This window comes from Notothenia coriiceps, unplaced genomic scaffold, assembly GCF_000735185.1.
Source record: "Notothenia coriiceps isolate Sejong01 unplaced genomic scaffold, NC01 NC01_scaffold00022123, whole genome shotgun sequence".
Taxonomy (NCBI): domain Eukaryota; kingdom Metazoa; phylum Chordata; class Actinopteri; order Perciformes; family Nototheniidae; genus Notothenia; species Notothenia coriiceps.
Genome location: NW_011354824.1, coordinates 12,541 through 35,062, shown reverse-complemented (window position 1 = coordinate 35,062; position 22,522 = coordinate 12,541). Strand labels below are relative to the sequence as shown.

The 22,522-nt window shown below is 40.4% G+C and overlaps 1 protein-coding gene across 1 annotated transcript in view; it reads right to left on the bottom strand.

Moving 5' to 3' along the window:
- si:dkey-237h12.3 (teneurin-3) overlaps nt 1–21,315 on the bottom strand; it is a gene marked incomplete at its 5' end in the record, with an annotated part of 86,638 nt that extends 65,323 nt beyond the window's left edge. The window contains 4 exons of the mRNA XM_010780708.1: nt 1,799–2,013; nt 3,853–3,978; nt 11,620–11,858; nt 21,090–21,315. Coding sequence (XP_010779010.1) covers nt 1,799–2,013; nt 3,853–3,978; nt 11,620–11,858; nt 21,090–21,315 — 806 coding nt within the window. The remainder of the gene's footprint in view (nt 1–1,798; nt 2,014–3,852; nt 3,979–11,619; nt 11,859–21,089) is intronic.
- Between the last annotated feature and the right edge of the window lie 1,207 nt (nt 21,316–22,522).

Below are 22,522 nucleotides of genomic sequence, written 5' to 3'. Positions count from 1 at the left end.
AGAGAATGTCAAGAAGGTTAGGCTAAGAGCTTTTGCAGTCAATTGTGCTGGCCATTGTCTGAGTGCCTCCATCACCATGATCACACAACGGACATTCAAAATGCCGGAAATGTCATTCAAGTGACACATGAGACATTTTCTGAAACACTTCAATTTGCAAGTTCTCGACGTTTAGTGGAAATTAAAGATGTGCATGTCCACACTGGCAAACGGAAATAAGCTAATACCTCGCTGTAATGTGCAAAGGCATACAGTGATGTCAGGAATTCAAATAAAGGACATCATAAGAGCAGATAGAACACCCTATTAATTAATATAGTATTCATATAAATTGTTTGATACAGTTTAATTTTCAGGCTTTTTTAAGACGTAGTGAAATGGCCTCAAAGCTGCTTTAATCAATTTATTTTATTAAGGACTGATTACATGGCTATGTGTAATGTGAAAGGAGTAAGAGCGGTGATTAACACATAGAGAAATATTGCTAATATTATAATTAAAGCCATGGAACTGGTCCAGTAATGTCAGCAATAGTTAGCCACGTTTTTTTTAGAAGCTGCAAAGCCCCTGAGACCAGAGCCCAGTCTGCTCTGATTGGTTAGTTGGCAATCCCTGTTGTAATTAGTCAACCTCTTAGAGATGTCCCGCCCCTTAGTCCATCACGTATAATGTGTTGGAGCACTAGCCAATAGATGCGTGAGTGTTACATAGAGATGTCACTATTGGATGTTATCCTTTGCAGACCATTTACATGCACACAAACGTATATAACACACTACAGGAAAGGGAACACCTCAAAAAGCTAAAGTGGGCCCCTTTAATAAACAAAGATAAAACTGACGTAATTGTTTTTGGAGCCAAGGAGGAACGAATAAAAGCCAGCGCTGAGCTTCAGCCTGCAATGTTCAAAACAACAGATGAAGCCAGAAATCTAGGTGTAGTCATGGACTCTGACCTGAGTTTCAACAGTCACATTAAAACAGTTACTAAATCAGCCTACTATCACCTAAAGAATATATCTAGGATTAAAAGACTGTCACAGCAGGATTTGGAAAAACTTGTCCATGCTTTTATCTTCAGTAGACTGGACTACTGTAATGGTGTCTTCAAGGGTCTCACTAAAACATGATGCAGCTGATTCAGAACGCTGCTGCTCGAGTCCTCACTAACACTAAGAAAGTGGATCACATCACTCCTGTTCTGAAGTCTTTACACTGGCTTCCTGTGTGTCAAAGAACTGATTTCAAAATACTGCTGCTGGTTTATAAAGCATTGAATGGTTTAGGCCCAAAATACATCAGTCAGAACTAAACATGGAGAAGCAGCGTTCAGTTATTATGCTCCAAACACCTGGAACAAACTCCCAGAAACCTGCAGGTCAGCTGCAACTCTGACTACTTTTAAATCCAGACTGAAGACTTTTCTTTTTGCTGCCGCATTTAATTGATATATTCATTCCTCACACTGCACTGTAACTTTTATTCATGTACCTGTGTTATTCATGTTTTTTTTTATCTTTGATTAAGTGTTTTAAAATGCTATTTTTGAATATGCTTCTGCTGCACTATTTCTTAATTATTCACTTTTTCGTAAAGCACTTTGAATTGCCTTGTGTTGAAAGGTGCTATATAAATAAACTAGCCTTTCTTTTCAATGTTACTTTTTAATTACAAGAGATGTGTTATATTTCTTTGAAGAGTAACACAGTTTGCAAAGCATCACAAGGTGTCAGCTTCATAGCATCTTTAATCTACATGGTGATATACCTGATTTAAAAACATTAAGAAAAAGGCTTTACCTGAGTGTGAGAGGGTGTGAGACCTTTCCTTCCATAGACTCCTATCAGTGCGTTCTTCTGTACCGAGATGTTGAACTTCAGGAAGCGTGGGAGCTCCATGCTGAGTTGAGAACGCCAGAACACCCCCGGTGGGACGCTCTGACCCGCCTTCTTCCCTACGTCCACCTGTCCCGTATCAATGGAGTTGTTCTCCTGATTCAGCACGTTAGTCCTTCCTAGAAGACAGACACACACCCACACTCGGATTATATAAGGTGTCGCAAATTCCCAAAAAACAGCACTGTTATGGCTATATTGTATAAATCAGTCATCACAGAGCCTTTCATGCCATCAGTTAAAACCTCCGCTTTCATCTCAAATCTAATATTGGTCTTTCATATTTGGATATCAGTAATTGCTGCATTCAATCTTTTGCTTACCAGTGCAATCTTATTATTTTTACCCAAGCAGGGACTTTACAATAAGACAGTCATATATTTTCCAAATGAGCAGTGACCAAGAAAGAGAGGATTAAAAGTAATGGATCCCTGTGGTCCATGATGCACTGCTCACTGAACAAAAAATGACCAGATATAATTGGCTATTTATTAGACTCTAACAGGCCGCATTTCACGTCTTCTCTCTGGTCCTGATGACTCAGAGAGCACCGCCTCATCTTAGATAAGGTCTTAATGGAAACTGTCAGATATACTGAGCGCTACCCTCCCAGAGCAATAACAGCAAATCAAAACTATTTTGTGAATTATACCCTTAAACTGTGTCCTTACAGCGTAAACGATGGAGGGATGGCCAGTTTTAATATGACTCATGCTCAAATGAAAAATTGTAGTCTGCAAGGTGTAATTACCAGAACAAATGTCATTGTTAGGATGAAAAATATGTCAAATGTTTTAAAGTCCTTGCCGTTTGAAGCTATATCGTGGAAGGAATACAGCTGTGCTTTTTACAACATACTGTGGCATAGACTTATAACTGGTTAGGTGGATGATGCAGAGATGTCCTGATACATAATAACATCTCAACCTTTGTCCCTGCTTCTCATACGAAGCGCTTCAGTGTGAGAACCTCTGTATACAGTCACTCGGAGTTTATCCGTTCGTGCCAGACCTCCGTTATTTGCATGCCGGGGTGGGTGTAATGAGGCCATTGGCTGTCACTTTAGTTCCATTCAAAGTGAAGACTGGTAGCCAAGTTTACCTCAGGGGAGAATAATAGCCTGCTATTGATTGCCTTTAAACAGTCCAAAACCTGCCTCATGCTATCTTAATTAGCAGTACTTATGAGGATTTAAATCTAGCCGAGTTTAAACAATTGAGCTTTTGCATGGCCTACTCAACTCAATTAATGCTGTCGTGGCTGTGCATTCTAAATACAGCAATGTGGTCAGAGATTAATTTGGTGGCTTTTGCTGTAAAGGTGAGTTGGGATGGCATGGCTGCGTGTTGTTGAATACAGAATGGTCCAAGATTATGATTAGGTAGTGCAAAGCTGTCTGGAATCAGTCAATTAATATTCAGAAGGTGAAAGATCTCAGTAAACTGCAAAGGCTGACTTGGCATCGAGCAACAAATCATTCATGAGGCCAAATGGTTTGCTGGTGAAATTTGTCTTTCTTAATCGTCATTTGAACCTTTTTTTTGATTTAATTAATTAGTATTCTTTAACCTTTTTTTTTTAGGTATCAGCATTTCATTAAAAAAATCATTAATTACACAAAACCTAATCTACTTCAACTGAAGTTGAGATTATTCGCACATTTAAAGTGTTAGTGCTAATGAGCTAGAAAACCGGTCCATACACCATGCTTTTGCCAAGCCATTCATTATTTATTTAATACAATGAATATTAGAAAATTATGAATATTCAAACTTAACCCCAAAAACCCCAACATATCTTGAAAAAGCAATGCCAACATAACCTTGACCGAAATAAATTAGGATACATGGAAGCCAACAAAATAAGAAAGAGTATAATTATGGAGCACTAATACTGAGAAAGGCTTATTTGAATGTTAATTAGCGGTTTATTCAAATGTCAGTCTTTTATTTTCTCACCGTCAGCAGCCAGAGCTGTCACTATGCTCGACTGAGTGGGCCCCGTCTTCCCAACTCCTCCGTTTTCAAAAGCCGGCTGGTTGTCCAACTCTTGGAGCTGCCAATTGAGGCCAAAAAGGTGCATTGCTGTGAAATACACAAAAAAGCTGCGTGGGTTTGTAGAAATGGATAAACAAATAAGCAAATAAGTTGAACATAACAAGCCGCTTTAGCACAAAAGACCTGTGGGAGAACACAATGGATGGATCCAATGCAGGCAGAAAAACACATCAGTTTAACTTCCAACTTTTCTGTTTTTTCAGGCTACTCAACAATGGGTGGGCTTTGTGTAAACAGCGTGCTGACAGAGTCCAGACAAAGTCATTTAGATCAATACTCAGGAACCCTGTTGCTCCATCATGTTTCCTTGGGGAGCGCTGTTCATTAATGTGCCACAGTGTCTGCACACAAACAGCTACTTATCAAAGCGAGCAGAATGTGTATTTTCATAAAAAAGCTTTCACTTCAGACAAGCAGAAATGACACACTGGGAGAGTGTTGAACTTTCTAATTCAGTGTGATAAAAAGCAGAAAAGACATGGTGACAGTTCCATGTTTGTGAGTAAGATGGAGGGAGAGGCAGAATCTTTTAAGAAGGATTGAGGCAGTTTATTGAGACAGACAATCACAGCAGGAAGAGGAAGTGAGTGTAAGATGCTGCAACAGTCCTCTAGTTGTGTAAGATAACTAAACTTTGCTGGCTTTCATTCAGCAAACCTTCTTCATTGTCTCAGTATTGGAGGCAATCAAACTGTGTTCTTGTTGTTTTGGGAAGCTGAGTTGCTACTGCGAGCACAGCGAGAGGGCCAATCTCCTTCAAAGTCACCATCCAGGGAACATGCTGAGGAAGCATCTTGATTTCCGACCATTTGATCTGCGGGAGGAACTTTTCTCCAACACTCACCAGGAAGATGGATATTGACTGCAGTAAATAAGAAGTGGATGTGGGGCCAAAGAGAATATCAATTGTGAAGGAGACCAAAAGAGAGAGTGTAAACTAGTAAGGAGAGTGTACCAATCCATACTTTGTAAAGAAATAAGACTTGTGTTTTGCTAAGAACTTGTGAATAAGCATCATTAGAATACACAAAGCACTCTCCTTGGTATTTAAAATGGACATGTGCACTTTAGCCTTTCATTCAAGTTTAATCAAGCAGATTTATTTGAGTTTTAATGTTTGGTTACACAGTACATTCAGCCTGCATAACCCTCTGTGTCAAAATCAATGTTGGCTGCATGTGAGACAACGCAGAAACACACATGGTCCATCAATATCTTATAACTCAGACTTTTCTCTCTGAATGGACACCCAGCGTGAACACCTATGATCCATGCAGTTTGTTCCTTTTTAGCTTCACATATGTCAGATGTCCTGTGTCAATTGATTTTTATGGTTTAAAACATTTCTGAATGTTACTTCAGTTTCAGATATATGTGCACATTCCCATGGCAACACAGATAGACACAATCAAAATCTTCAATTTAACATAATCCGCCAAGAATCAGAAATATTTATAAAATAGTTAATTAGTACCCCAACACTAAATCCAAACATTGGACTGAAAACTTCTACATTTAAATACAACCTTTTTTTAATGTGTAAATATCTCAATTTCTTGGATTATCATGTTGTTGGTTTGTAACTGAGAAACGGCCCCAGATTTCTTAAAAAACAGTGTTAGCTCGGACCGAAATTGCAAGTACCCAATGAGGTAATGGGGCACTAACAAAACAATAATAAAAACAGCCTTTTGCCTGAAAAGAAAGGGACATCTACTCTAACAAATTGATTGTCACTGTGAAGTGAAAGCAGGGTAAGATATTACTCAAAGGGTAAAAGGTAGCATAATATGTTGCTTAACAAACATGTATTTAGAAACCTAGTGTTAAGTGTTTTGAAAAATGAATCATTTCTAAGCTGACAAGAGGAGTCAGAAGAAGAAGAGAAGACAGGACACCAGCTTTACAAAATGACACATGAACAACAGATGGTGCTCTTAAACACCAGACGTTGTTTACCTTAGTGCTGAAGATTCAATCATCTTTTTATTGTATTTTTAATGCTAATGATAGCAGATCTGTGAGACTGTGTTTAGGCACATTGCTGCTTTGAGCTGATAGCAAACATTAGCATGCTTACATAGTGAAAATGGTAACATGCTGATAATTATTAGGTATTATTGAACAGGTTTACCATCCTAATTAAGAATGTAGGCTATGTATATTAACATTTGAATGATTATCATTGCGTAACAAAAAATTAATCTGAGGCCGGTGTCATTTTTTGGTTTTTGGTTTTAAACCAAAGTTAAAAAACTTTGACGCAATGCTGGTTTCAGATGAAAGGTCTGTCATCCCCTATGTAGTAGAATTTCTAAACAATGAAGCAAATTTCCCTGCATTTCATCCATTATCTGTACAAATAGTTAACTCTAACCTACAAATATCTGCTTCATGGTAAAAGTCAAAATCAGAGTCTGAAAACCTTTCCACCGGTGTGACTCCTGAATACAGACTTTAGCCCATTTAACAGATTAGTCTAGAGACTCTCTACACGTTCACATCTCCCAGTATCCCTACATTTTCACAGTGTGTGACGGTGGGCTCTCGTGTATCAGACACACCGCAGAACCACCAAGAGCCTTCCCCTCTTCACTGCTCGCTGGGCACCAGGACCCGAATCCCCATTTACCTCATCAACAAATTGCTTTGAGGTGAATAGCCCTCAATTTGTGAATTTGCATAAGTTATTCCAGCAGCCTAGGCCAGTTCAATTAATATTTATGGGCCGTGAGCAATTCTCTTACTGAGCAAGAAGCAGCAAAAGCTAGCCTTTAATCTCAGAAGTCAAAATTCGCCCTGTGGAACACCTCCACAGACGATGAAAGGGATATTGAATTTGTAGGTTCACACAATGTTAGTTTGAGCCCTGACATCCACATGGTATTTAGTGTACAGAGGCACAATCACGTTTGCGCTGGAAAACACAACATGAGCCCCAGATAATCCTCCTGGAAGCTCTCAGAGCAAAATCCCTATTTAGTTCATAACATTTTTGTTTGGGTTGTTACCTGAAAAAAGGGCTAATTATTCTACAGATGAAGGTTGCATTTCTTCTTTGTGGGAACAAATAAACAATTATTTTTAAGCTGAGCAACCTAAGGCTTTTAAAAACACAAATGAGAATAAAATCTCTTAAGTGTTTCCTGTTCAAATATGCAGAGGACGCCTGTCTGATGGCTATCATCACCGAGAATAATGAGTCCATATACCACAGAGAGAGGTGACCCATCTGGAGCCCCAGTGTGCCAACAACTACTTGGAGCTCAACAGCCTCAACATTATTGAGATAAACATTGTTTTATGCTGGAACCTGCCTGCAAATCCCCACAGAAACCTCCCGAGGGACTCCCGGGGATGTTCCTGTTCTCTAGGATAGTATCTCCAACAACCTCAAATGGAATGACAACATCTGTAAGACAAGATCGACCAAGACAAGGTGATTTTCTTTTGTACCTGCGGCAATTGACAAGCTCCCTGTTTCCTTGGGGTAGTCTCTGCGGGATTTCTTGATTTTGTGTTAGTTTTAGATTAGTATCAGGAGCAGACTTTTTATTTTCCAACACAGTACTCATCACCAACGAGTGGAAACAACCTGTATCAACCACTCTCCTCTGCTGGCACGGCCTTGTTAAAACCAAAAGTGGCAACCATGTCAACAATTTCATGAGAGCCATCATTTTTAATCAACCAGGCTTCACTGAAAAACATAACAAATCCAAAAATTGATTCTAGCCTTTACCAATAAATTACATTTGCGTGGTACAAGCTTGCAGTAAATTAGATTCCTCCTCAAATCTGAGATGCACATTTACAAAGCCACTGCTAACGTAACATAATCCTGGCTTCATATAATGACTTTAAGTTATATATTTTTCTATATTTGTGTGTGACAAAAGAAGTCTATTGTCTTCTCCTTATAAACATTTTTGATCAAACATGGTCAGTGAGTATATTGTGCACATTTGATTTTGTTTGTGCGGTTCAATTTGGAGGGCATTTCCAAGAATCCACATGCTGTTTCTGAATCCAATCAGTGCATCAAAGCTGGACCTGGTCCTGATTGGCCTCCCCTGTATCTGAACAATTGCTGAAATCCTTCCAATCAGGCTAGTTTGCATAACTGGAACTGGAAAGCCTCACCTCAGCAGGTTTGCCTCATTTGAATTACAGGAGCTGCTGTCAGCCAGGGTCCAGTTTCATGTCTGTTCTCCACGCTTTTCTTCAGATTAATTCAATAAGAAAACCTTTTATCCAAACTATTTGTTTCCAAAATATCTTGAGGCATATCAGTCTTAACCTCAACAAAAACAGTCTTATCAACAACAAATTGAAATTGAATATTTTGCTACAGTTTAACATGTAACAGATGTAGATGTGCCTGTATTGGTACTAATGGGACTGTGCGAGCTGACAGTAAAAAAGTATTAAAGCATGAGTGCACGTGGTGTCTATTTAAGTCATTGCACCTGGCAGGTGAATTGGCGGTGGATGAAAGCGAGAGGAAGTGGTGGAAACACTCTCAGACACCTGAGGCAAGTGGCACTGGGGCTGCATCTGTTTAACTCACACACACTCAGGCACACTAACACATGCAAACACACACCGTAGGAGATGGAGCACCAGGAACAAACTGTGGAATCAGGCCAAAGATACAATTCCCAAACAACCTACAGGTCTACAATTAAACAAGTTAGTAAATGTCGAGATGAACATGTTGTGAATGAATCCAATCTGCTACAAATGTTAGTGACAACAGCTGAACAAATTAGGGGTTCGGCTCCTTTTCCCTGTGTAAACTGAGCAGATCTGCCACTAGCTGTCATAAAAATAGCAACTGATCCCTACACACAGAGGAGCGACTAAGATGTAAATGTATGTTTATATCCATACTAATTTTATGGCATCATGAATGAAAACAAGTACAAAACTGTTAAGTCAATAGGCCATTGTGAATATTGATATAGCACATTTATGACCTATCCTCCAAGAGAGCACTCCCCTATCCATCTCCCAATAAAACACTGGTTATAGGATCTTCCCAACAACCTCATATTTCTCCTTATACAACTGTGTCACATTTCCTCTGCCTCCAAGCATGCTGAATACTTATATATCCTCTGAGGGAGACAGGCACAGTGTAAAGATTAAGGGCTTGGATGACAAGGGAGGGCATGAGGAGACATGAATCTGTAACAGGTTTATTGCTCTGGTCGAGATTCTAAAGGTTAGCAAGAAGTCAGCTTTGACACACGCTGTAAAAAACAAACATCCGAAAGTCTTCTCATAGGAAATAATGCCCAACGGATGGGGCGTGGGGCGGTGGGGGGGGAGGATGAGCATTAGTTTATCTTCCTGGCCGAGATAAAAGCATTTCCTGTTTAACAGAGTCTTAAGCAAGTCTTGGTTGAAGCACAACAAAGGCTTTGTGGACCAAGGTCTTCTTTTAAGATCAAGTGTTTGCTACTGTTTCCTTTGTTATAAGAGCTCCTCAACTGTTTCATTTTGAAGCTGCCATCTGTGCTGGCAATTTGAACAGCCCTGCTTGTGTTAGAGCAGAAACCCCTGAGGACATAAATTCTATGAACTGGGGATCCAAAGTCTGGGGATGATGCACAGCAGCCTGTCAAAAAGAAACAGACAGGAATGTCTTGTTGGAAACTGCACTCGGGCCATGTCTGCATATCGGACCGAGAGCTTAGTCAGACAGACGCTACTGAATCATATCAGGACATCTTCAATTTCTGCCAAAAGGAAAAAGCAATGAAATAGAAATACTCCTGGCAGCGATCAAACTTCATACAGATTAAGCGGCTACATTCGCTCTAGGGAGCTTGTCTATCATTTGTTCCCTTTGACCGAATGACATGTCTAAAGATTGTCTAATGCCGGGCGCAGATAATGGAGTCAGGTTTACTCTCCCTACAACCTAAATAAATATGTTGCCACTTGCACAAAATCTGCTGGTTTTCATGCACTTGGGCTGACAAGTGTGTGTTGCACCTTCAAATCAGACAATAGGCGCGTTCACACCAAGTACTTTTCCCACAAAGGTTCCTGAGAACTCTTTAGTTCTCATGAACTAAGTACAGATCGCGTTCACACCGGAAATTAGTTCCTGGGGGTGGATTAGGCAAATGAAGCCGCTGACGCCACTTCTCCTTCTTCTGCTTTGGGTTTACTGGCAGGCCGCAAACAACTTCACGGCGTATACTGCCACCCAAAATCCCCGGCCGGAAGTCCCCGGAGTTAGGGACTGGCTTCAGTAGAAGCTGCTTGGACTCCCAGCAGCTTCACAAACGTTTTTGGGAGTTTGACGGGGCGTGGTTTGCATTCCGCCCAGCCAATCAGACACAGGAACCTTTTTCTCCCACGAAAGTCCCTGCTCTCTAACAGGGACTGAAAAGGGGGTAAAAAAGGTTCTCTAGAATTAATTTAGTTCCTGGGACTTTTTGGTGTGAATGCAACTAAATTGTAGTTCTCAGGAACCTTTGGGGGAAAAGTACTTGGTGTGAACGCGCCTAACAAGTGCACAGTGAAATGTTCCTACCAAAGCTTCGGTGTACAGTAAATTTGGTTTAGATGTTTAGATGGTTTAGATGGTTTCAAATGCACAATACCAAGGTGTACACATTGGATACCATATGAATCTAATAGTGTTAACACACCGACGCCTTCTACAAAAAAATATCCTCATGCCAGGCTCGGAAATACAGGCTGATATTTCCTTGAATTGCCCCTCCAGAGAATCAAAGTTCTGGTCTAAGCCCCTATTTGTGGACCTGTTCAGCATGGAATATCTGGTAATATGAGCAGTTTAAAGATAATATTTTCACCCCCTGAACTGCTTCCAAGCACGAGCAGGGACTGAAGTCTTGCAATGTGAGGAGGAAAAGAGAAGACTTTTAAATTGCTACTTGTGTAGGATGCAATTTTGAAAGCTGGTAGGAGTGTGGCCTTGAACTGTTGCTAACGTGTTGTCAACCGTACAAATGAGGAGTTGGGGAGAGCGTGTGGGTAAAAGTGAGAAAGTAAATCAGTGTGTATTATTGAGACATGAAGAGAATCAAAAGCAGAGCAGCTTTTAAATTACTTTGAGGTCGGTCCAAATCAAAGTGTCAACGCCTTGACAGCACGTCCAAGTCATTCACTCATTAGTCTTTATAAACAAATTGCAAATCAGGATGGGAAGACGTTCAGTTCTGAATGCTAACTATTCAAATGGCATGGTTTATGGTTTTGGCATTTTCCTTTTCAAGCTGTATTAATTGTTTTAGTTTTTTTTTCATTGCTGCGGCCAACACCCTTTGGCGCATATGTCTAATAAATAAATATGTGGCGACTGAATGTTATTTGTGAGCATGTCATCAGTCTCATATCAAAAGTCTGAATGTTTTTGCTCTCAAGGGCAAATGCAAAGCTTCAGGGATTCTCAAGTAGTCAAATCTGCATCTATCATTTTGTTTCAACACTATATTTCTGACTAGGAAAATGTCTGTGTGGCCAAACAGACAAAACTAGCTGATCTGTAGCCCTTATTAACATAATATTGTCGAATAATCTGGCACTGTTTTTCTAATGTTGTCATTTGGCTGTGTTACAGATCATTCATTCTCCTCATGCATATTGATTTCAAAATATCTTTAAAACATCCAAACTCACCCTTACCTATGCAGTAGCAGAGGACGATGGACAGAACCACAGCGATCCCCACGGCGACCAGGGCAGTGCACTTCCAGGAGCAGTGTTTCGGCGACTTCTTGAACTTGAAAGCTCCTCTGGAGAGGCTGTGTCTGGGCAGAGGTCGAGCCGGTGTGGAGTAAACCGTCCCTGTAGCCATGGTGTACCCGGGGGCGGCTGTGCCAAAGAAAGGTGTTGTTCCTGTGCCCGTTTTAAAAAGAAAATGCCTGCATAGGGGAAAAGAAGAAATAGGAGAAAACGGGTATGGATTAAATCAGCATCCCAAAAGATGCAATGCTCCATGTACTGTACTGTATGTCCAACTTAAAACAATTTTCTAGCTGGATGCATAACCTCAATTTGCTCCTGTTCCAAAGCTATGCTCAATAGCTCAAAGCAAAAACATTTAACCATTTAACACCAGGCACATCCGTGTGTATCACACTGCAAGAGGGACTGGATTTAATTCTAATATTTAGCTCAATCCTGACATTCGAAAAGGTGAACAAAAAGTACCTCATAAAAACAATCATCTCCCACTTGCCCTTTTACAACGGGGCCTTTGCTAATAGCCCATTATACCTGGGGTAATTAAGAGGGTTTAATCAAATGCACTACAGAGCGATCGTCCTATTAACTTTTAAACCCCACGTGAAAAGCTCTTAAGTAAATGAATTAAGCCTTGTTGCCACTCTTGCCACTACTTAGAGATTAATACCCAAATGCCTGTAGGCTTATGGGGACGGCAGGGGAAATTGGACAGATTGACCATGCATTGCAAATACTACTTCGCACCAGAATTGCAGAATTTCATGTCTCCGCTTTCTCCATTTAAAAAATAAATGAAATTGCCAACAGTATTGACTCTTTCTCAGATAATAAAGCTTCATTATCGTTCTAATCTTTTGTTATTCATTTATAATTATTCACCATCATACCAATATTCAACAAGAAAGCCCATTAGCCACTTGAATTGAAAGGAAAAAGCATTTTACCCACTAATTTATACCATTGCATCAATTTCTGTGACTTTGGTATTGAATTATATTGTTTTGACTATAGAAAAGTCAAATTTACATTTAAAAACGTTGAGGTTAGCCTCTGTTATATAGCCGTCACTGAACACCATGATGTCACAAGTACTACCTCTGCTACTACACTCTTAGGCCCCGGCCCCACGAGGACGAAAACGGTCGTTTGCGTTACTGTTTAGTGTCATATAGACCGTTCGGCCACACGAGGACGACCGAATATGACAGTAAACAACTGCGGAAACGATAACGGGTCCCAAGGTGGATAGAACGGCATACGCAACGCTCTGGGGGGTCCAACGGCTCCGTTTGTGCGCCCTATACGATCATTTTGTGATAATGATGAAATAGCCCCGCCTCTCCCCACCTCTGCTGCTCACCCCCGCGTCAAAGTAAACTGCATACTGAATTCAGATTATTTATCTTTCTCTCGATATGGACATAAACGCGAGTGAAGTCTAATCTGACAGGACGGAGACACGCAGCTCTGCTCACCTGCGGCTCCTCCCGCTGTGATGCAGCGGTGAACGGCGCAAAACACACACTTCAAGTCAGATCATCACCCTTAGCTATTTTAATTACCTCTCAAACTAACTAAACTAGTTATAGATATGTGTATTTGTACTGTCGGCCGGCACTCATTACTGGATCAGCTGCTGCATGAGACAGACACTGACGCTGTCCGAAGAGAGGGAGGAAAAAGAGAGGCTCCGTGCATTTTATTATTATATTCTATAGATTCGTTATTCATTTGTTTTAATGCTCAATAAATAACAAAGAAGACCTTTGACCGGCACTTTTATAATTGTGTCCGAAAGATTTAAACTGTAATACACGTTGACTGGCGAAAAACTCTGCCCGGTTCCATCGGCCCCCACCGCGGAAAATAAACAGAAGGGCAACCATGACAACCATGCTTCTTCGCTGCTTTTGTGGAGGAAGTTACAGCGCCACGTACAGGCTCCTGCTATGTACTGCAGCTTTTCCAGCTGTTGGAGCTAAACGGAGCTGTCTCGTGACAGACACTATCCGTCGAATATTGCGTGTGGACGGAAGCTTTTTTGCGATTGCGTTTGCGTTAATCCTATGCGTTTAGCCGTATGCGTCCTCGTGGGGCCGGGGCCTTAAACACTCCAAAATACCTTCATCAATGATTTTTTTGATTGTAAGGCTTGGATAGATAGTGTGAAAAAATAAGCTTCTGAGTAATTCCTGACTTCTGAATTGATGGTCAAAAATGTATGTTTTAACACCAAGAGCATTAATATATGGCAAGTGAAAGAAATCACAATTCCAAGCCGTTATTAGTGGCTTTCTTGAAAATCGATGCCTTCTTGGATTGTGAGTGGCTTACAGGCTTTTTAAAATAACTACCTAGGAGGAAAATGTTAGGACTTGTATCCACTTTTGAAAGATGTTCCTGATTTCTTAAAATGAGCACTACCAGCAGCCCCGCAGAAATATATTGAATGGAACATTTGGGGGTTAAATAAAGTTTGGTTAAGTGCAACAAATTGGCCAGGAAAAGCAAGGCTACTTTCTTGCTCTTGCACTCTGTCATTTCTGCTAAAAGCCTAATCCAACGTTTTTCAATTCCCAGAGGAGGGGATTGCCATGAACACCAGATATTTAAATAAACCAATAAATTGATAAAGTAGTGTTTGCTCATCAATTATTTGTGCGGCAACTGTGAAGCCTCTATGTTCATTTTGTTACAGCTTTTTAATCCTAACAGTGAATCTGTACTAAAGAAGCTAATTGGGTGCATAATCTAAAGCTGAGCAGTTAAGCACTGAAAATCCATGTAATGGCACTTAGTCGTTACAGTTTTCCTGATTATTTGATAGGAACGATGGCCCAAATGGCTTAAACTGTTTCATTAGTATTCTCTGAGTTAGACAAAATGTTGTTTCTGAAGAATTATCAATATTAGCCGTCCAAAAACATGCACAGGGAAGGTGGTAATTCGATATTTTTGAAATCGTTTTAACAGGTTTGTTTTACAAAGGGCACATCGTAAACCTACACCATAATGCATTGCTCGTATTTCAGCCCTGCCACTGATTCTCCAGCCACCTCCTGTCTCCTGTGAGGATATATCTGAGCTAAAATCTGCTCTGATCAATTCTTGACAAAAAGAACAAATGTCAGATTTGGATCGTCTGGCTCCTTGATGCTCCGATTGACACGTGATGTTGTGGACAGATTCCAGTTAAAGGTTACAGCATGACACCGCTGGAATGACAATGATGAGGGGCGTCTGCAAGCTGGGAAAAGTTCAGATTCTTCAATCTGGAACAATCTGTACTGTTGCTGCGGGAGAATTCTTAATGTGCAGTTGGGTATGAATTGAGGTCAGAACTTGCACAACGTTGGAGGCGGCGGACGTATAGTCAGACACATGGGCAAACAGCCTGCGCTATCTAGGGAGTTAAGTGTAAGTGGATGCAATCTGATGAGGTGGACAGAAATGGACGTGAGGGTGTGAGTTCATGTTTGTGTGTATGTAGTCTATTTGAGGAAGGTGACTACCAATTGCAAGTTGCTGAGATGATGTGGCGACGGTTTTCCCTGTAAATAAAAAGGTCTTAAATCCACCTGGATCTTATTTATGCAACAGTGTTTGTAAACAACATTCTCATGGGCTTTAAGTCAAAGACGCCTGAACTACATTAACATCAAAGAAACATGTGGGAGTTTAATTTGAAAACATACTACATTAAGGGCAAAGTGAGACACGCTGTTAAGAGCAACATTTAAAATATATATATATATACAATAAATCATTAAATAGAGTATTTTCACAATGTAGTTACTTGAACAACTTGAAAGCACATATTATCACCAGAAACATATGGCATGCTTAGGTTGGTTTAAAACTCAGCTATTCTGCAGTCATTTACTGTAAATCACTTTTGCTTTGTACAAGTAAAGTAACATTAAAATCACGTGCGTACCAACTTTATAGACAGAACATTCGGCTTTGGAGATTTATTTAATTTGTCCTTTATGTAATTCTGTTGTTTATGTTTTTCATGTCGGCTTTTTTTTCCTAATAGCAGTCTGAGGAGTCTGGAAATGATGCTGTTGGACATGATTAACCAACAGCAGACCAGTGTAAATGTCTGCAGCTATACACAGTGGATGACCGGCTAATTGATTACAGCCAGTGTGATGCAACAAGGCACATTACTATGCTAATCCAGCCAGCTCTTGTGATAGCAAAGTGGTGTGCTTTGAGTGTGAGGGAGAGAGAAGGAAAATAGACAATCAAAAGAGTGTGAGACTGAGGGAAAGAGAGCAAATGAATGGCCGGCTGTCAGTGTGATCGCAGTGCATTTGTGTGCGCGCCTGTCTGTCCCATTGAGAAGCATGCAACACAAAAGCAGCAGCGAGCCGGCTCTCCTCTGCTCTCACAACATTGCTTGTCATCGGGATGACATTTGAAAACATCCTCACAGAGGACAAAAGACTAAACATTGAGTGGGTGGATTTGTCTACGGCTAAGCAAGAGCTGAAAGGTTGAGAGAGCACACTAGAAACAATGGGAATCGAAGCCCTTGGAATATGTAATCTGCCTATTAGCTTAAATTCTGTGTTAGCATTAGCATTTCAAGGTGAGCGCTGGAAAAATCCGACGGCTTTCATCCGTGGCTGAAAAAAGACTACAGATGTGTCCGGCGTCGCGGTGGTTCGTTTTCACACATGCTGCCGTCGCCATCCCCCATATCGCCACCTGCCCTCCCACCAGGAGGCCTACTAGTAGGTGCTATTCTAGTACAGCTAGCTCGGCACCCGGGCGACAGTATTTCAGTCCCGACAAGGTTTTCTTTGACGTCCTGCCCACGGAGATCAGCATGGTGCCATCTTGAGTCGCTCTCTCAGAGTGCTCAGATTGTTTGCACATTGAATTTTTTATATTTAACGAGATTGATTCAGTTTGACATAAGTGGAGCTCAGCTCTCATGCACATACATTTAAGATGATCTTTAAGTCTACCTTCTGAGATTTTCCGGGGCTAAATCCTGATGGCCAATTTAGTTGAAGTGTATGTAAGCTGTAGGTTACATTTGTAATGTTTACCATGTTTTGTGCATATCACTATTTAGTCTACTAACCATATCCATCATCTTTTCGTGTAAGCTTTTACATTTGCTGACATAAATATATATATATATATATATATGTATTTATAGAAGGACCATGCATACAAATACATTAATCTCAGCAAAGAGAAGAGATGCAATATTATAGCTAATAGCTCATTTCGATCTGTGCTCCTCAGGGTGGTTCATAACAATCAACAAACAAATAATAACATTGCATGATCTCTATCAGTCAAACAATTTTAAAACCTGATTTAAGTACAGCTCAATAAATTAATAGATAGTACACTTGAAATACACTTACATGATCTCGGTCACTCAAATAATTATAAAGCCTGATTTAAATACAGGTTACGAACATAATACTTAGTACACTTCAAATACACTTAAATAAAATATATAAGATATAGCATGACAATACAGTTCAAATAAAAAAAAAAACTCAGATTGCAGTGTAATTAATATTTGGCATCAAGACCAGATGTCCTTTGTATTGCCAGCAGCAGCCGCAGCTAATGCAGTAGCTCATAATAAGAGGAAAATATTGAAGAGCTCAGGAATCACCACATACATATGAAATGTGTGCTTGGCACTAAAATATGTTGGCATAATAAATGAAAAGGAAAACACACGCAAGAAAAAAAGGAAACAAATACATCTTGAGGATTACCACTTTGTCTACACCACCATCCATTTTTGGCAGGTAACCAGCCATCACTGTGAGCGCCTCTCTATTCTAGAAGGCTAGTTGGCCAGTATCTTACACATGACTAATCAGACCTGGTGCGCGATCCTAACACCATCACTCGTGTGGGGAAAAAAAGTTACATTTTCCACCTTTGATGTGAAGCACGAGTGCCTGACTCATGATTTTCATGGACACCCCACACAAACAACTACACAGACACACACAAAGACACACAATCCAACTTGGATTACCTCTGCTATTATTTTTGTCACCCCAGAGAACAATTCCAACACATATTCTATCAGGAAAAGGTACTGTCTGTGGGACACTGCACCACATGCTGATTTTAGAGCCGAGACATCATTTCATTTCACAAAAGGACTCCCTTGACGCATGAATCCAACGGGGATTGGCAGCACATTTATAACTGCAACGTGTGGCTGGGCAGGTCTTCAAAAAGGCTCTGAAGAATCTGAAATGTCATAAGGACTTCACTGGCAGAATCTCATTGAATCTAAGAGGGAAAGAAATGCTGAAGTAGGCTATGAAGGACATACATATGTACTGTAAGAGCGTACCTGTATCTTATCCAGTGGAGCACTTATTATACAGCTTATATTTTGCTCCATAAAGGGCGTACAAAATATTTATTTCACACATACTGGTAAAGTCGATCTTAAACAAAGGACTAAGCACTGCTCAAGAATAATTACCGTATATGTGCATTGGTCTCGTGGGGGGGAAATGGCAATTCATTTCATAATGAAATTCAATGGAATAGTTCTAATTGAAAATATCTCAAAAAACTATTTCAGTGAATCCAAGTGGTTAGTAAGTGATACCTGAGGGGTTTATTAAAAGTACTCCACACACTTTAAGATCTGATTGTCTCTTATGCACTTGAGAATAGCAACGAGCAGCAAGCATCACTGCTCTGTTGCCGACTAATTTAGCCATTTGAATGGAGTGGTATTGGTAAGAACAAAGCAGAGTCAAAGCTGAAGTAGAATCATTTCATAGAATCAGCTGAAGTGCAAACCTTGCATTTGTTATGGTGATAAAAAACAGGATATCTTTTGGTCCTTAAATATTCTTCAGAATTGCTATGCTTTGTGTACATGTATAATGTTACAGTACAAAAAAGTATTGACTCGTCATTTGTATCACTGAAATACCACTTAAAGTGTTTTTCCGAGTTGTAAAAGACGGCTTTACTTTCGCGGTATTATGCTGTATATTTTTTAACTCAGAGTAAATGAACCAAAATCAAACTCGGATGTCTTAACACAGCTCTGACAGTATGATCACAGTGGGATCAGTGACTTTATTCAATCAGAATAAAATAATGAACAGTAGTTACAGTGGAAGTTCCTGAGTGCAGCACTTCACTCATTTGAAAGAACACTGAAAGCTACTCACAGTGAAAGCTAGTTGGTATTGAGTCAAATTAGCACACTCCTGCTTTGAAGACTAGCACTTTTATGGGAGGTTGCACACACATAATTAATTACTGCTAATTGCTGTAAAAGTAGCTAATGCTGTCAACGTAGTGCTTTATTTTCAAGGAGGTCATGTCAAAGGAAATATATTAAACAAGATCATAACACTGGGATTTATATTTGACACTTTTTTTAATCAAGTGTCTAGTAGAGAATAATTTACTGACTGCACATGTGACACCCTTGCTGCGTAAGAAATGAAATCCATGTCAATGTGGAAAAGAGATTCACATCCCTGTGGTAGTACCTGAGGCCACTATGTGCTGGACAAAACCCCCTGAAGGCTTCCTAATAAATACTTTCTGGAGCTTCTGTTTACATTTCCCAACCTAGTGTTTTTCTTGACATCTGCAATTACGTGGTGAACCGGGTCTTCCCTTTTTTGCCCCTGTTGGTTCGCAACGGCCTCAGTTCCCACCCACTGACAAGCACTTGATTTAGAGTCCTCTGTGGTGATAGTGATTTATGCCTCCGCTGATGATAGGTGCGCACATACTGTTCTGTCGATACAGCTAAGACAGCTCAAGGTCATCGCACGGTTAGTATTCAATCACCACGTCTTCCGTAGAAAGTTAAACTGTCAATTCATATCCCGATTCATTCAGTCGGATCATAAGAGGTTGTTGCTTTATGCTGCCACAATTGAAATGCAAAGTTTACATTCATCCGAGCCTCAGAACGGGTACGCTGTGCCAAAGAAATATCAGGCTAGAATGCAATCATCTACTCGAGGCCATATTGAGTCAGAGCGCAATGTACCACACTTCATTAGTCAGGATAGTTTGAGCACGCTGATTAAGGGAGATGTAACTGATGTTTCAGGAGGAACACTTGGCAGTAGCTCTTATGACAAAGTAGTATCTCGCACAGCAAATTCGGATATAACCGACAATGCCCTTACAAAGTTCTTTGTGAAGTTATAGCCTCCCTGACTTGAACTGGCAAGCTCTCTGATATGCACATAGTTCATTCTATTCATCCTCTACCATTGACTGCAGGTAGATCTCATTCAGTAATCAGCCCTTAATTGTATTCACTCACAATGAAGTGATACGACTATGAAAAAAGTATTCTCAAAAGAGGTACAAAAAATGATGTTTGTCAAACTCAGTGGGGATTATATTATGGCATGCACAATTTTAGTCATGTAATTTATCCTGATGAGGTTTAGTCCTTAAAATATGCCTGCAATCTGCCACATTTAATTATCTAAAATCCTGGAGCGAATTGTCTTTTTTTCACACACCTATTTTTAGAGGGGTAGCATTAAAAACATTAAAAAAATCATCCTAAGTGTTTTAAACAGTAGCAGTTTGATGGTTGTCATGGGAAGGCTATAGAAATCATGTTGTGAGCGCGAGGCACCAGAGTGAAATTGGAGTATGATGCAGCAGGAGATCAGGCGATGCTCCAACTTTTTTTTTGTTATTATTCGCTCCTACCAAATTCCTTGTGCTCCGATCCACTCACAAGCTCTGATGTGGAATACAAGCCTCATGCATGCTGAGCTTTCCAGCGTTTCTTTTCAGCAAACAGCAAGAAGTGTCACTGCTAGGTATTAACATGTGCTGAGGTTCACACTATTTAATACCGAGCTTCCTCCTGCCAATGATGTGTGACAACTACTGTGTGAAACCTAAAACCTTAGCATGCAGTACAAGCGGTAAAGGTATGGTATAGCCACAAAAGAACAAGCATTATTATAAAGCTGTAATTTATCTCTGTCAAGAAAATAACACAGCTGGTACAATCACGACTGAGTTTTTTGGGTACGGGCCAATATCTTTAAAAAAAAATGGTGTGTGTGTGTGTGTGTGTGTGTGTGTGTGTGTGTGTGTGTGTGTGTGTGTGTGTGTGTGTGTGTGTGTGTGTGTGAAATGCAATTATAGCTAGTGGTTCCTTCAACAATTTCCAAATGTAAAATGCTTAAAATTCTGGAGCCCAATTAAAATTAAAATGCAAAATGATAATGAAACTTTAACTGACATGAAATTAAAATGAACATTTCAAACAGCAACTTGGCCGCCGCTCATTTATTTCACATCATTGTGTTTTCTGAGTCAGTAGAAGTGGCCTCATGATAACACCTGGAAATGAATATTCCACGCTGTTGTAGGACATCGGGGTCTCTCACCTGCTCTCCAGGGCCACATTGCTGCCCAGGACCCAGCTGTCCTGCAGCTGGACGCATTCCGCCGTACTCTGCAAGTCGGTCGCCAGGCCGGCTGATGGCGGCGGGCTCGGGCTCCTCTGATTGGCCAGTGAGCTTCGACTCAGGGACGTGATGGACGGATGCTGCTTGTGTGGGGGCGGGGCAGGTGGCAGAGGAGGCGGGCCTTGCTGGCAAGAAATATGGTCACCTGAAGTGAAACAGAGGGAAAGAAACATCAGCAAAATGGTTTCTGTGTTCCTTAAGTTCAATCATTTGTTTTTCAATTAAAATGAAACCCACAGTCAAGAGATATATCTCATAGACAGCAGATGGCTAAACTATGCATCTGCCTTGTGAATAACATATGACAGCACACAGCCAACCAACAGACCCAGAAAAGTAAATACAACCAAGAGCAAGACATTAAAATGAGATGCAACCACTGCAAAAAGAGGAGAAATAAGAGCTGATTTTATGGCGACACACATAATAATTGTCGCAAAACGCCACACGGCTTGACAGTTGGGTTCTCTTAAACAGAAGGTCACTTAGAGAGGCAGCTGTTCTTTTATGGGCGCTTAACGCGATGTTTCACGTTTGATTACAGCCAGAGAAGACTCTCAAATAACTAATGACCAGAACATCCATTAGAGCTCTGAGAGAACAGGTTTTCCAATTTCACACAAAGCTGTGTAATTGGCCCCCAGAATGGCATGTGGTGATTATCTATCCATCTTCTCCGTTTAAAAGGTAAAAACCCACACTGCTGACAATTCTGATTTGCTCCAATGAGCCCCAAATGGGTATCGTCTTTCTTGCCTTTGAGAGGCTCGGAGAAAATTGAGAAAGCTGAGAGTTGCGTCTTTTAAGAGCTGTTGTTTTTGCATGGACAGCATGAATTTTTATAAGGCCTTAAGGAGATAAATGTAGAGCATACAAATGCTGGAGGTCAGTTCTGGTGCATGCTTTAACCTTTGCTTCCTCAACCATGCGTAAGGACCTTGTGGGCTTTAAGCCATGGATACAAATCTGCTCTGTGCTATTAGCGAAACAGAACAACTTAATTGAAAGGACACTAGTCGTTTTTAAACACGAGCCTTTAATAACCATGCAAGTTGTTGTCCTTGTCCATGTACCTGTCCTCCTATGCATAAAACAAGATGTGCAATGATAAAACATGAGCCATGTATCAACCCTTAGATGCATAAGTGGGTCTTTTTTGACCGGGTGAGGTGGTTTTCTTGAAGTATCTTTTAATTAAATTTTTTTATCATTTCATATTCCAGCTATTCCTCAAAAAACATGTTTTGGATATCATGCCATTCTAATTTTGTATTTACATTTTAAGAAATTGTAGTTTTTGCATTACTACCCCAAGCTTCCATAAGTGGGTCAAAAATGACCCGCATGCATTT